Consider the following 16,067-nt stretch of genomic DNA (forward strand, 5'->3'; position numbering starts at 1 on the left):
ATAAAGTTCTCATTTTTCTTGTAAAGCATTTGAGTAAAACCCACTTTTGAGTGCTGTCACATTTAAAGATATTAGCTATAAATAGCCAACGTCTCGCATTTAGAATTGGTTATCCAAGACTTATCCACACTCTATTTGCCTGGCAGAATTCTCAGTGATCAAGATGTTCTCTTCTTCTGAGCTCATATTTCTACAGAAGTGTTGAGGTAAAGCATTTCACATCCAGAGTTGTTTCTTGAATAATGCATGGAGTAATAGAACAAATTAGGAAATCAATTGCAACAGGGCACTCACACTATGTAACAGGAATTATAGGGGTAATCTCTGCTTTAGGATCTTATGATCAAAGATGCATTATAAGATAATTAATCAGTAATAAACCTTCTTTTTCTCAATGGATGTGTTTTATAATGAATAGACTAATGGAGCCTATGCGAGCTGTATTAAAGAGCTATAAAGATTTACAGAGTTTATAGTACTGGCCCTGGTTTAATTAGTATATTCTGGAAACAGACTATGAGATAAGGCAGTAGCTGGCATTGTGTCCTACTGTGAACTAAGAAATAGGAATATAACAGGGAGGGAGGAAGAAGGTGCTGGGGAGTGGCTTTGGCCAAATTATATTGCTAGATTGTGTGCATGTATGTAACAACAGATCCCATTATTGTGTACAGCTACAATCACCAATAAAAAATATGGGAAAAAAAAAAGCCCACATTTTTTCTGGTTACTTGAACAACAACAACAAAAACAAAAAAGTTGGAAAATAAAATCTTAATGTTCTCAAATGAATTTATTGGCCTTTTATTTATAACTGATGAGATGTCAGGAGTTTAATTAAATCAAGTGAAAATTTCTGGAATGGTGATCATATTCTAACATTCTAACATTGATGGACCCTGTTTATTGGTGGGAATCCTTATATTTGAAGAGATTTACAGAATATGCTTTGGGAGGGATGTTTGCCAAAGGAGTCAGTGCTAGATGGGGAAGACCGTGGACTTTGCTGTCCACTGAGATGTCCTCTTGGGTGACTCCCAGAGGTGCAGGTGACATTGTCATTCTTAGATATGGCAGAGGAACACAGAGGAGGACCTTTGCTTTTAGCGGTCTTGCTCTTGTTCTCAATTGTGGTTTTGGTTTAATGCACTTCTAAGGGATAAATGAATTAAGCTATTTATAAAGACATGAGCAGCCTTCTTAGGATATTTAATGTAAATCTTCTTATCTTCAACTTGCAGCATTTCAAAATTCCTTGTGGAGTGAATATTTGAGAGGACAAGAAGAATGGTATCTTACAGGGAGCTGGGTAGAATGCAGGCCTTCCAGAACATGAAGTCAGCATCTGTGGAGAGGTTTAAAAGGGTCATTTTGCTCTTTCAGCAAATATTGAATATTTCCTGTCTGTTGGGCAGATACAAGAAGTGTACGTCTGCATGGAGCACAGGAGAATGGGGCGGGGGTGGCTTCTGGCCGTATTCACATGCTGATGTGGATTTAATATTCACATTTTGAAAGTAAGTATTAAGCCAGTTTAGTTCCGTGTTCCTGGATGCTTGTATTAAGGGGAACTTACACTTTGAGCAGTTACTAAAATCTAGATTTGCCTCTGGAGAACAGTTGTCAACTTCAGTTTTTCTCATTGCTGGAAAATCAGACTCCAGGATTACCGGTGGGTTCTTGCTTTGTGCTTCATTCTGGAGTTCAGACTCCTGCAGTTCTTTGTCATTTGTGAAGTTGGGTAGGCCCAGACCCATATTTTTGCCAGGCCCTATTTTCTAATCAGTTGTTTCCCATACTTGCCAAATCCTGAGAGTTACCAAGAGGAGTATGTGCAACATAGACATAAATGATCCAGCCCTGATGAGCAAGACCTCATGGGAGGGGTTTGCAGATTTGATGTAATTGCTAAATCTAGTCCTCTCCTTAGAACCTTCCAGAGGCTTACTGTGCCTGGAGGAAAAAAGGCTGCATGTGGACATGAGCTACTAGGACCTTTGTGTTGCCCTTGTCTCTTCAATTCCAGTGCTCTTCATGCTCTCCCACATGTGTTCACCTAAATTGGCCTCCCCACTAGCCCTCCAACAGGAGGAACATGGGAACTCTCCCTTCTAAGCATTTGGGCACTTGCTGTTCCCTCCCTCTGCAAGCTCTTCCCTGCAACCATGTGGATCATTCCTGCTTCTTTGCCTACCTCAGGGTTTAGCTCCAGGACACTTTCTCAGTGAAACTCCCTGATCAGGGTATTGAAGGTGCACCCTGGCCCCCAGCTATATTCTTATTCCAAGCTGTGCTTCATTCCATGCTACTTATTGCTCTCTATCCTCTCCTGTGCTTTATTCATTTAAAAGAATCAACCTTCTCATTCCTGATGCAGTCTTACTAGGGTTTTGACCACTCAGTTCCCTGCAGCATCTCAGAGTCCAGCACAGTGCTTGATGCACATTTGGGGCTCAGCATATATCTGCTGAATGGGGGTCTAGAGTGCAGCTCAGTGGAACAGCACTTGCCTAGCATGTGGAGGTCTTGGGTTCAGCCAAAATAAATAAATAAATAAATAAATAAAATCTGTGAAGGATGGATGGATGGATGGGTAAATAGATGGGTAATGGATTTGTGTTGAGTACCGCCATTCTTCCTGTCACCTGGTGGTCTAACAGACATTTAGGGGGAAACTGAGTAAACCACAGGAAGTGTTCTGTTTCCACAGGGTCATTTCTCCCCAATTCCCAGGCCCTAGCACTTGCCCAATGCCTCGCCCTCACATGCAGCCGTGTGTTCCTTGCTGTGAATAGCTGTGCAGGAGTGAGGAGGCTGACTTGTGCATGGGTGGGAATCTTTTTGGGGGTGACTTATTCATGATTCATCAGGGCGAACAAACCAGCCTGTTAGGCAGCACCTTCATTCTACAGTTTAACACTCCCGTCTTATTAACATGTCCCACCTTATTATCTCTTACAGTGTAAGAACTTGTAGTGTAAGATTCAACTGCTGTACTGAATTCAAACAGGAAATTTTTACCTCTCCAGGAACTGCTCTAAACTCTCAGTACTCAAACTGGGGTCCTTGCACCTTGAGCATTGTCCTTGCTGGGGAGCTGGTTTGTGGTATCTGCAGGAGTTTCTAGAACCAATCCCCTCTGTATACCGAAGGACAAATGTATATTTGGGTAATCATTTTATTTTAATGCTACACAGTAACCCTCTCTTGCATGAATTTTCTCTCAATTATATCTATACTTTTAAATTTTTAAAAATACTAAAAATATTTTTTGTAGTTAAAGATGGACAGAACACCTTTATATTATTTGTTTATTTTTATGCAGTACTAAGGAGTGAACCCAGTGCCTCACACATGCTAGGCAAGCACTCTGCCACTGAGCTTCAGCCCCAGCCCTTCTCTCAATTATTGATCATGATGATTCTATCTCAGATGAAAACATTTTGTACTTCTAGTAGAGTGAAAGTAAGTGTGCCACTTCCCTTCCCCACTTTTGTTTTCCTGTCTCTCCTTTCTCACCAGCTCTCCACCTTCATATTGTGGGTCTCTTAAGCATGCTGAGCCTTTGACTAAAGAGGAAAATGTTCACACCTAGAAGGAGTCATGTGCCAACTGTATGTGTGCATATAGGTGCACGTGTTTGTGTGTGTGTGTGTGTGTGTGCTGTGCAAATGCAGTCTCAGGTTCAAGTGTTGTAGTCAAACTATCTTGCAAAACACTTTCTGTTGTCTTATCTAAGAGTGTGTAAGCTTTCCTGCTTCCTTTCCTGCTGATGTTAGTTGCTTTATTTTAGTGGTCAGAATGGCTATCAAGAATGGAGGGTGTTTCATTTGACTTTGTCCTCTAAGCGCTAGTTAAGGAGACTTCCTGTACTGTGAGCTCTCTTGTACAGAAGTTTAGCATGTTTTCCCCACTCTTTGATGTGCGTAATGTTAGCTAGTTTATTCTGTCTGGCAGAATTTTTCAATAACATCCCAGTATACTGTTGGGAAGAGGGACTCCATCCATGTAAGCACTTATAGCTAATTCAGTGATATCTCTTTAAGGGTCGGATTTTTAAAGTTTGAATTGTTTGGAAAATGATCTTCATATATTTTATCATACATCTCGAGCACCTAGGCAGAAGGCCAACAATGATTTTTTTTTTTTAAGGACAACTGTGATCACTGTGAATCGTGAAATGCCAGGCTGTTGTATTATGGGAAGATCTTCTCTGAGGTGGTGGCATTAAATGCGACACGGGGCCGTTTATTGATTCATTATATGATCTCAGGCGTTTGTGTTTCTTGAGTTGTCAGCTTTGGTTTTATTTTGGGACCAGTTGATGTCAGGTATTAATAATAGTACATGTGCCTCTGGTATATGCTGTCTCCTGAGCCCTTTGTCCTTCTCTTTTGATGCGTCTACTTTGTTGTGCATTTGGAACCTGCTAGATAATCTTGCTAGAATGTATTTCAATTAAGGATGGGCTCAGAGTCATGCTTTTAGACAGTGATCTAGGCATCAAATAAGTACTTGACTCTCTTTCTTTTAATTTTTAAGTAGGTACTTGAATAAACCTGTAGGTATTTTATATACTTATGGTTTATTTTACCTCTTAGGGTCTCAGTTTATAACTTTGGTTTATTTCATTGTTCATTGACCATATTGTGCTCTGTGTCAGGAACATATTGAGATGAAGTGAACATTCTTACTGTTTCCATAATCTGTTCTGGAGCTAGAGAAATAGATGTAGCCATTTCTCAGTATCTGTGGAGGATTGCTTTCAGGGTCCCCCTCAGATACCAATATCTGTGGATGTGTAAGTCCTTCATATAACATGGCATAGTATTTGCATTGAACCTACATAACATTTTCCCTTATACTTTAAATCATTTCTAGATGACTTATATTATCTAATACAATGAAAATGCTATGTAAATAACTGTTATACTAAAATATTTAAGGAACAATGACAAGGAAAATGACATGTTCCATACAGATATAACTTTCTTTTTTTTTTTTTTTGGATATTTTCAATCTGTGGTTGGTTGAATCCATGGATTCAGAACCTGAGGATGCAGAGGTGTACCTTATGAATCAAAGCAGACCTTACATGACAAAGGGATAAACACCATATTGTGGGCTTGAAGAATCAAGAGTCATTATGACTTTGGTCATATTTAATGAGTATATAAGACATGGGAGGGTAAGATGGGAAAGACTTTTTAACCATGGAGAGCCTTGTAAGGTGGAAGGGAGAGGATGGCTCAACTGAAGCAAAGTATGAGCAAAGGTGGACAACTAATGGGTGCATAGAAGGAATGGAATTTGTTTAGGTGTGGTTGCAGCACACAATATCATTGGTGTGTATCCAGACAGACACGTTGAACTGTTAGATACATGTGTGTACCTACCGTGGCTCATGGGGGTGGGCAGATGTCCCTGCTTACATACACTATGTGAAAACTAAACAAGCATGTATGTATCAAAGTTTGAACACAAAGTTCACCTTGGGAGATTTTCTGATCAGGTGTCCCCTGCTATAAAATACAGGTCTGTAGGAGAAGGTCCACACTGCAACTTCCTTGTCCTGAGTTTTGAAACATTATGTTTTTACAAACTGGTTGTAAAGTTTTAAAAACTTTTTGTTTTTTAAAGGATTTTCATGTGTAACTAATGGTTGGATTTTTCTTTGCATTTACAGTACAGCCAAGTACAGCGTGTTGACATTTCTACCTCGATTCTTGTATGAGCAGATTAGAAGAGCTGCTAATGCCTTCTTCCTCTTCATTGCCTTATTGCAGGTAATGCTTTTTAAAAAGTACTTAAAATTTGCATACTTAATTACATGCAAAAAGGAGATTTTGGATAACAGGTTCTTTAACTTGAAAAAGTGTTACAATAGTTGCCTGTAGTTTGTTTCCCTAATCTAATCATTGATGGTATGAACAAATGTGATTTTTGTAGAAGGAGAGACTTCTTTTGGTATTGCCTTAAGGATAATTGAGTTAGTAAAAGAGGCATGGAAAAAATGATTCTTCAGGGGATATATTTTTAACTCTTGTGTTTTAAACACATTAGCAATTGAGTAAAATTTTAAAAAATCGAAAATGCATAGCTAGTTTTAAAAATAAAGCAATCTTTTTTTTTTTGTATACAGAAATGGAGTGGCACTGTGAAAGAGTGAGCTGTAAGTGCCATATTTTCTTTATCATGGAGGATTTTAATGTGCTAACTTCCCCTTTGTGGTCTTTTACAGCAAATTCCAGATGTATCTCCAACAGGAAGATATACCACCCTGGTGCCATTTATCATTATTTTAACAATTGCCGGCATCAAAGAGATTGTAGAAGATTTTGTAAGTGTTTGCTTTTTGGATTACAATTGATAATGTATGTGCTGCTTTGGATGATATGTCCGATACAGGGAATTGGGCAATAGTTTAACCAGCCTTTAGACTGGTGATAGTATTTTTGGGGGAGATAACTTGTACTCAGTGTCTTAGATCCATACAGTGATCCTGGAGCAGTTTCTAGACCGCTTTTGATGTTTATCACTATTGTTTCTTAACTCCTGCTTTAAAGCTTGCTAATTTGGATAGCAAATAAAACATTATAGTGTTGTCTAGGAAAGCAGCATTATGTTTGATACACCTGAGGGAATTTTACAAGAATCTTCCTTCTCACACTTTTAATCTGTGGCATCTCCAAGTTCCTTGGCTATAGCCATGTTTCTGTTCTCACTCTTTCTTCTTTTCTTTTTCTGTCTCCCTCTCTCTTCCTCACATGCTCACATGCACACACTTGGCCTCCTAGACACATGTACATCTTTTGAGGTAAATTGAAATTGAAACCAACTGTCTGTTGTTGGGTTTATTTTATTGAATTGTTCTTCTAGTCTGTTTGCAAACAAATGAAAAGTAAGGAGCTTGTTGACTGTTAAGAACCAAAACATCATTTATACCAGGATAGACAACATCTAAATTTAGTAAATGATACTAGATCACAAAATCATTAAGCTGACTTTTATAGCATTAGAATTATTAGTTTCTGGGGGCAGTTAGTTTCTTTGACTCCAGTTCCAAACCTCTTACTTTGCTCTTCTTTTTGTCCTTTGGAGCATTAAACCCAGGGCCTCATACATGCTAGGCAAGTGTTCTACCTCTGAGCCACATCCCCAATCCTTTTTATTGTTTATTTTGAGACAAAGTCTCATTAAATTGCTTAGGGTCTCTCTAAGTTGCTGAGGCTGAATTGGGACTTGTGATCCTCCTGCTTCAGCCTCCTGAGTTGCTGGGATTACAAGTGTGTCCTGCCAGCTTGGCAACCAAAGCTGATCTTGAAATTGGGATCCTGCCTTAGCCTCCTAAGTACCTGGAATTACAGACATGCACCACTGCACCTGGTTCTGCCCCTTATTGTTTGTTATTTCAGTTTTTCATTTGGAACTTTTGAATCTAAAAATCATTTGTTTCTTTCTGTAACAGAAACGACACAAGGCAGACAATGCAGTTAACAAGAAGAAAGCAATAGGTAAGATACCAGAGACTATCATTTTTTTCCTACATTGTTGTATGCCTAAGACCTGCATTTAAGTAAGTAGTTAATGGTACTGAGATAAATTAGAAAAATAATATTAGCCCTGATAATTAATATTTGAAAAGGACTGTGTATTTTAGAATGTTAGAAAAGGTTGTAATTATCATGAACTAGACTGTGATTATATCCATTGAAGTATTCATGTCCCTGGTTTTTATTCTCTCCCTACCTCCCTTTTTCTACTTTTTATTGTTTTGATATTTTAGCTGTGGTTATTTTTATTGTTGTTGTAATTGTGTGTTTGACATCTGTTTTTTCCTGCTTCTGGGAGGAATATAAGTAGATTTTTTTTTTTTTTGGTGAGGAGTGAGGGTAGGTACCGGGGATTAAACCAGGGGTGCTTACCTACAAGCCACATTCCTGGCCCATTTTTGTTTTGGAGACAGCTTCTCCCTAAGTTGCTCAGAACCTCACTAAGTTGTTGAGGCTGGCTTTGAACTTGCACTCTTCCTGCTTCAGCCTCCTGAGCTGCTGGAATTATAGGCATGTGCCATTGCACCTGGCATAAGTAGATTTTACTTACATATAAACATAAATATTTACGTGTTTGCAGAAATGTATATAGATTGGGGCTCCATTTTTGGGGGTAATGATGTTATGTTTTTCTGTCAAAGGATATGTTAGAATTAATAAATAGAAGTTTAAAAGGAGCCTTTTGGATTTTTAGGAAGCTGCTTTTATTTGATTGTCACCAATCTTAACCGACTCAATGTTATTTTTTCTTTTCCAGTGCTAAGAAATGGTATGTGGCATACCATTGTGTGGAAAGAGGTAAAAACTAATTTTAAAGATAATACTGGAAGGTGTTGATTTAGAGATTTGTAGTGAATTGTTCGTATTACACAATATAAAGTTTTCATTGAGGTCAGGTCATCTCCATTTTATATAAGTTTTTCCATTAGGTCTGCGGAGAGCTGATGTGGGTTGCCTCTGTTTCTGGCCACTTCTAGAATGGACCTGTGAACTTCATTTCTCAAATTTCAAAGCATTTCTAAACACAATGTGAGAAACATTTTCTGTTGTTCTCTTGACCTAAATTCAAATGTTTAGAGTTGTTGTTTTTTTTTTAAACTTTGAGATTCTCATTTCTAATAATTTTTGGTGAAAGAGTTATCACTAAACACAGAGTTTGCGTAGGACACCCTGTGTTTTGGTTCTGAGGTGGGGGTAGATGAACATGAACAATAGTTGCTGCTCTTAACTTCATGGTAGTAAGAAATGATTTTTGACCATATTCCTGGAAGCATGACATGGGGAAGGTTCCAGAATGGTGGTCTTTGGTTGTTTGCAATAATGAACAGGAAATATAGAAGAGATCTGGTCTGTTATCTTGATATTTTGTAACTGATAAAATTAGCTTTTTAAGTGAGTCAGTTAAGAGGACCTTCTTAATGGATCAGAGATGTTTTTCTGGAATGCTTCTCATTAGTCCTCTCATTAGTCTCATCAAAGCGGATGATTTCAAGAGAAAACAGCTTTTTTAGAAGGGCAACTAAAAATAGTTTTTATTGCTAAACAATTAGCAAACAATGTTTTAAATATGTCCTATGGTCTTATATATCTGAAAAGAGTGACCAGGATATGGTTATTGCAGCCTTCACTTTGGTTTTGTTTACTTTTGCTTACTTTTACAAGATCCACCACCTTTTAAAGAAATTTCCCCTTTATAGTGTTTTTCATAACACCTTCACCTTTATAGCCATCTAGAGGTCCTATGCTGCCCACATTCACTGGCCTCCCTGTCATCTGCAAGTGAAGTGTGGTAGTTCTTGGTCAAGACATTAGAAATTGTTGACTTTGGGGAGAGACATGCTGCTAGTGCTGTAGGAAGTCAAGGGTCCCCACGGCCCTGGGGAATTGCCCCTTTATTTTTCTTCCCCAGAAAAGGCTCTGTGTTAGTCAGCTTTCTATCACTGTGACCAAAGTACCTGACAAGAATAACTTAAAGGAGGAAACGTTTATTTTAGCTCATGGTTTCGGAGATTTCAGTCCAGAGTTGGCCGAGTCCATTGCTCCGTGAGGCAGGACATCATGGCACAAAGAGTGTGGTGGAGGCCAGCTGCTCCATTTATCAGAGCCAGAAATCAGAGAGAGGGAAGGGGTGAGGGGCTGCGTGGAAGAGTACTGTTCCAGGGCACAACCTTGATGACCCATCTTCTCCAACCGTATCCCACCTGCCTACAATTACTACCCAGTTAGTTCATTCAAATTAGGGTGGATCGATTAGATTACAGCTGTCATCATCCAATCATTTCACCTCTGAGCATTCCTTTGTTAATGCAGGAGCTTTTGGGGGACACTTCATATCCAAATCCTAACAGATGTTAATAGTGTGCCAGAGTGAAGAGTAATTTGGATCTGGATTGTCTGATGTTACTTAAAACAGTGAGAGACGGACTGATGGTCACAGATTTTGGGGTTCAGAAGTTGATGGCCTCAAAGTTTCCTAAAAGCTCATTTTCATTTCCCCACGCACTTTTGGGAGAAAAATACCAACAGCAACAACACACCTGTTGAATACCTTGCCACATGCATAACTTCATTTTAAATTTAAAATGCATTTTATTTGTTTATAGATCCATTTGCCCAGGAAGACTAGAGCATGGCCCCTGCCCTTGTTGAGCAGTGGTCCACAACACGTGGCCAGCATTCCATCAGAGTCTGATCAAACACAGATCTGGCCCCCCTCCAAGATTTTGTGGTACACTGGGTTCTAGAATTTGCATTTTTTAAAAGTTTATGGGAAGAGGTTGATGGGGATGAAGTGGGCTGCACACTCAAGAACTGGTGTAGTGGAGAGACAGTTGGCATGCTGAATTCTCCGGGGCGTGTGCGGGTGCCTTGGGAACATCTTCAGGGGGCAGTGAATCTGGAGTGATTGGTTCTAGGCAGGCAAGGATTTTCTCAAGAGATGTTCAAGGAAGAGGGTGTGAAACTGAGTTGTTTGGGAGGACCAGGCACAGCTGCACAACTTAGTATAGTTCAGAGTGAGCATGGGGATATGGGAGAGAACAATGGTGTCCAAAGCAATAACTCTAATCCAAAATGTGTTGAGGCTCAAGCAAGCAAGCTCCTGGGGTGGAACTGGACAGGCAGCCTTCAGCTAGATCTCGACAGCTCTGGTCACCACTGAGAGCGTTTTCTGCCTCCTTCATCAGTAAGAGGCTTGAAGAATCCTCTGAGGCTAGAGTGAACTCAGGGGCCTGGAATGGTTTCTTTTCCACTGTATTAATTCTTTTAGATAGTATCACATATGCAAGGGGCAATCATGTATAAGAATATCAAATAGAAAATCATTTTGAAGCAGATTCCCAGGTAAGTAGTTTCTCATGAACATGAAACTTCTCTCTCTCTTTTTTTTTGTGGTGCTAGGGATTGAACCCATGGCCTTGTGCATGCAAGGCAAGCACTCTACCAACTGAGCTAAATTCCCAGCCCTGAAACTTCTTAATACTTGATTACTAGAAAAAAATATATATATATTTAAATTTAGAAATAAAGGTGAGAGAAAGCCGTAATTTCCCTTGTCTTCCCTCTTTGAATTAGGAAAAAAAAAAGTCTTAAAAAATTTTTTTTTTTGAAATAAGGACTAATTTTTCTTTCTAGTGTTTTCTCAAGTTAATTGCTGCTTCTGATTTTTCTATGTAATTAAACTGAATAAATTATTTTTAGTTTTAAAAAGTACTTTAAATTTACATAAATATCCTTTGCTTTTGTGCTGATGATTGTTAAAATAGCTCTGTAGCAGCGATTCTTTAACTTTGCTTTATCTTGGAATATACTTTAATTATATACCCTTCTTTTGCCTTTAATTTGAATACTAACTTATGTCTTTGAATTGGTACTAACTGTAAATGCACAGGGTTCTAAAAATTAATTTTTACCATCCTTGTCTATGTTGAACCCAACTAGACTTCCCCCCACATTTTGATAGCAGTTCACAGCACTAATAGAACACCTTTCAGAAAACTGTTTCTTCTCTTAATTGTAGTTTTTGTTTTTGCAGTGTTTGGGATTAAACCCAGTCTTTGTACAAGCTAGGCAAATGCTCTATCACTGTGTCACCCCCTACCTCCCTGAAAGAAAATAGAAAGTGGTACCTGCTAGTTTATATAATCTAGTAATTTTTCACAAGTATTATATCATATAAGTTTCTAAAAGAATAATGATACAGTTAGAATAGGAAACAGGAAACATTTAAGTACCCATTTTGCATTTTGCAATTTTGTAATACTTGGTCTTCTTTTTAGATGTCATCAGAGAATTCTAATTCCCTTGACTTTGTCACTGACGATGTCCATTCAGTGACACACATGCTGAGTGGGACTACACTCATATACCAATTTTGTGCCAGATGCTGTATATGCCACCTTAAGAGCCAGTGGTATTCTTTTCCCATTTTAGAAGTGAGGGTTCTGGAGCCCTGGGAGGTGAGGCAGCTTGTCACAATCATAGAACTAGTATGTGTCTCTGAATTTGGGACTTGTGCCTATACTTGCTTGATTGGAAAGCCCACAGTCTTTCTAAGTTGGTGCTTCTTCTGAAATTATTTAAGTGATTTTTAGACACTTACCCAGGAGGCTTTTGGAAGACTATAGCCTATCCTGGAGTACTAGTTAACAAATAGATAATTGTAAGAAAATGTAATGTTCATAATTGTTCAGATGCACCTCTTTTCTCCATTTCTTTTTTCTTTTTCATGAAATGGTAATGCAAGTTGTCCCTCAGTATCCATGAGGATTGGTTCTAGGATGCCCCATAGATACCCCAATCCACTAATGCTCGAGTCTCTGATATAAAATAGTGTATCATTTGCATAAAACACAAGTATATCCTCCCATATACTTTAGATAAACCTCCCATATACATCTCTAGATGACCTAGTAAAATGTAAATGCTATGTAAATAGTGTTATACAGTACTGCTTAGGAGATAATGACAAGAAAAATGTATATATTAAGTACAGGCACCCCCCCCCCCCGTCAATTTTTGATCCTTAGTTGCTTGAATCTAGTGCTGCAGAACCCACAGATATGGAGGGCTGACTGTGTTCCAGGTTGTGTGGAAGCATTTTCCTTTTGCTGTTGCCAGGCATGGTTTAATTATATAGTAACTTTCTTCTTCATTTATTTAACTACCCTGCTCACATTTGTGCTTTCTTTTCTTTTGGGCCTCTCTGTCCTTGTCCCTTTCTGTAGGTGGCAGTGGGAGACATCGTGAAGGTCCTCAATGGACAGTATCTTCCAGCAGACATGGTCCTGTTCTCCTCCAGGTCAGGTGTGCTAGTGGGCACATTTTTTTGAAATGAATATTATCAACAATTAAATATATTAAAAAAAAACAACTGTAGAACTCTCGAGCCATCTTTTCTGATCTACCCTGTGAATTACTAGAGTTACCATCCTATTCTCACTATCCTGTTCTCCAGTTAGTACTCTATTGGTTAACTGTAGTTTGAGATTTTGAAGCATTTTGGATTTCAAAATTTTGGATTAGGGATGCAGAATTGTTACAGTCACACAAACATTCCAAAATCCAAAACAATCCAAACTTGGAAAATCTGAAAATCCCAAACATTTTAGATAAAGGATACCCAACCTGTGCTTTTGTCAGTTGCCTTCTTTTGCCTTGACCCTTGGTTTTGTTTCTGCCATTTGTCCTTTTAGACTTTTTCTGAATTCTTTTTCTTACAGGTTTTGACTTCTTCTTGGCCTTTCTAGGATATTCTCCTCATTGATAAGTACACTGATTCAAGGGCAGTGGAGTGATACATCCTAACATGCAGGGGGCACATATCAGACACTTCAGCACCAGTTTCCTGGTGGGTCTGACAGATAACAGTCTGCCCAGGCAGAACCCAGTTCTGCCCTTGAACAGGTGTTCACAGCAACACAGGCATTGTCTCAGTGTGGACATGACCTGCGGATGATACTTGCTCTTATTCATCCACAATTCAAGCCCCATTTGCTCAAGTGGCATTACCTTGTTCTCCAGGTAGTTTTATGCTAGAAAGGTGTCATCACTCAGTGATATACATGATGGAACAGTGCAGCTCTTGGCTTGATGAATAAAAGTTCAGAGCAAAGATCAGCCAAATACAGTGGTGGTTCTAGCACTTAGAAGTCTGAAGAAGGAGTATCCCTTGAGACTAGGAGTTTGAGAGCAGCCATGGCAACACAACAAGACTCTTTTTTTCCCTTTCTTTTAGTATATAGCAAAGAAAGAAAGTCAAAATCAGCGTAAGGATAAACTTCCATTCTTGATTTTAAGATTAAATTATATGATATTAAAAACTGTTTCTTCTATATTAGTGAGTGGCTAGACTCATAGATCCTCATGCTGTTTGCATTTTCTGTGATTACAAACAGTGTTTCTTGTATTGGATTTGATCAGTCTTTAGGTTCTGAGCCTTTGCATTCATTTTATGCTAGAGATGAAAAATTTAAAAATAGGGCCTGTGTCCTATGGAGGGAGAAAAACACTGTAAACAGGGGGATTCATGTTTGGCCTTATTCGTAGGAAACAGAGTAACTCTTTAGACATGTTAAAGCTTTAATCACTTGGTAGTTTGGGTTAGGAGTCTTGTCTGTGACCCTCAGATCACTTAGTTTTAATATGGGATGGTTTGTCTGAGCTGACATATGGTCAGGATACTCCATGTGCCTGAGTGTGCACTTTGTGCTGAGTAACCTGCTCAACAGTGTCATTTAATCTTCCCAACTACCCTGGATATCCTTCATTCATGCATGGGACAATCAAGACACAGAGAGATTAAACCACTTGCCAAGACCATATAGTTCCTCGAGGTAGCACTGGGGAACTTGAATTTAGCTAGTGAGTTGCAGGGTCCATTCTCTTAGCCATTATCTATGTCAACTAACCTAAACCAGAAGGTTAGAAGTGAGAGTTTTATCTGCCACACTTATTTTAATTCTTTGGATGCTGTCCTTAAAATTAGGTATGAAGAGGTGAATTTGGTGTCAACATACTTTACATACAAACAGAGATATGGTAAATTGTGGTATAAAGGTGTATTAAGAATTGTAATGTAAAAAAAAATAAGAGAGCTCATATTATAATGACATAATTTGGAGTGAACATACTTTATATACAGAGTTACGAAAAATTGATGAATAAAAGTTCAGAGCAGAAATTGATGAATAAAAGTTCAGAGCAAAGATCAACCAAATACAGTGGTATTCACAGTGCTGTGAATGGATAATTATGATTATAATGCATTCCACTATTTTCATGTATGTAAGAAAAAATAAATAAATAAACAAAAAATTAGGTATTGGATTAAATAGTTGCTTTTTGACCCAGTAGAAAGTACAGGGAAGCAAAAAGGTTTGTCAAGTTTATGCCTTGATTCCCTAACTTCTGTGACTGTCATTTTCCTCAAAAAGTGTGTTTGTTCTGGCCAACTTCTTTTGGTCAGGTGTAGGCCCAGCCTCAGCCTTTAAGGATTCCCCTAGCCCAGTGGTTGGGTCTTACTTAGGGCATCATGTGTTTTTGATGTGACATCCTTTCCATCTCATTGACTTTCAGTCATTTCTGTCTTCTTGAGGCCAGGGGGTCCTTATGTGGGGCCTGCGAGAGTGGATTATTTGGGCAAACAACTTTGTATTGCTGTTGAGCCCCAAAGATGGAGAGTGTGTCTTCCTTTATCACCAATCACTACTACTAATGTGTTTGTTTATAACAGTGTGTTTTGAAGGACTCATCAGCAGACATGGTTTTCATAATAGTTGATGAGCTATGAATCTAGGGAGATGATGTTACTAAATGTGGCCCTCTTTTTTTCTTTTTCTCTCCTTAGTGAACCTCAGGCAATGTGTTATGTCGAAACAGCTAATCTAGATGGGGAGACGAATCTTAAAATCCGTCAGGTAAAGTCACCTTTATAACTCATGTTATAGATGTTCAAGTTACAGTTGGTTCCAAATGTACCAGTCATTGTCTTTTGTGGAGAAATTGTTCAGCCATCAAAGGACAGACCTTAACCCTAATGAAATCTATGGAAATAACGTGTCTTTAATTATAAGGGGAATTTTTTGAGAGGGACCGAGAAAAAGTGGACTTTATTAAATTGTAGGTCATGGAGGGAGGGTATCATGTTTTCCTTTGTATCTTACTGGCCTCTCTATCTGTGATGCTGAAGAGAGAGGACATTCTCAGCCAGATTGAGCTGGGTGATGGAAAGAACAGCAACTCTAGTGGACAAATGGAGTAGACAGGCCCTGGGTATCTCAGTTTACATTGTGTTGAAATTGAGATTCTAATTCTGGAGAGCGGTATATTATACCCCAAATTTTCATGCCTTAAATAAAATTATTCTTGCCATACATTTTATTCTAACATGAGAAATAATATTTAATGTATTATTGACACTTTTTCTGCTGACTAAAGTTTAATTCAATAATTTTGTCCACAGATCTTTCTTTTCTACCTAGATTTAGACATTATCTTTTCTATTTGGAATTAATG

At 38.5% G+C, this 16,067-nt stretch overlaps 1 protein-coding gene across 2 annotated transcripts in view; it reads left to right on the plus strand.

Annotated features, from left to right (window-relative positions):
- The window catches only part of LOC143411875 (phospholipid-transporting ATPase IB), a 606,876-nt gene that overhangs the window by 145,123 nt on the left and 445,686 nt on the right, over positions 1-16,067 (plus strand). For both annotated transcript variants that reach the window (XM_076872750.2, XM_076872751.2), the window contains exons 3-8: positions 5,687-5,786; positions 6,242-6,340; positions 7,469-7,514; positions 8,311-8,351; positions 12,779-12,852; positions 15,400-15,469. In XM_076872750.2, the coding sequence (XP_076728865.2) occupies positions 5,687-5,786; positions 6,242-6,340; positions 7,469-7,514; positions 8,311-8,351; positions 12,779-12,852; positions 15,400-15,469 (430 nt within the window). The remainder of the gene's footprint in view (positions 1-5,686; positions 5,787-6,241; positions 6,341-7,468; positions 7,515-8,310; positions 8,352-12,778; positions 12,853-15,399; positions 15,470-16,067) is intronic.

The sequence above is a fragment of the Callospermophilus lateralis genome, chromosome 12, assembly GCF_048772815.1.
Source record: "Callospermophilus lateralis isolate mCalLat2 chromosome 12, mCalLat2.hap1, whole genome shotgun sequence".
NCBI lineage: Eukaryota > Metazoa > Chordata > Mammalia > Rodentia > Sciuridae > Callospermophilus > Callospermophilus lateralis.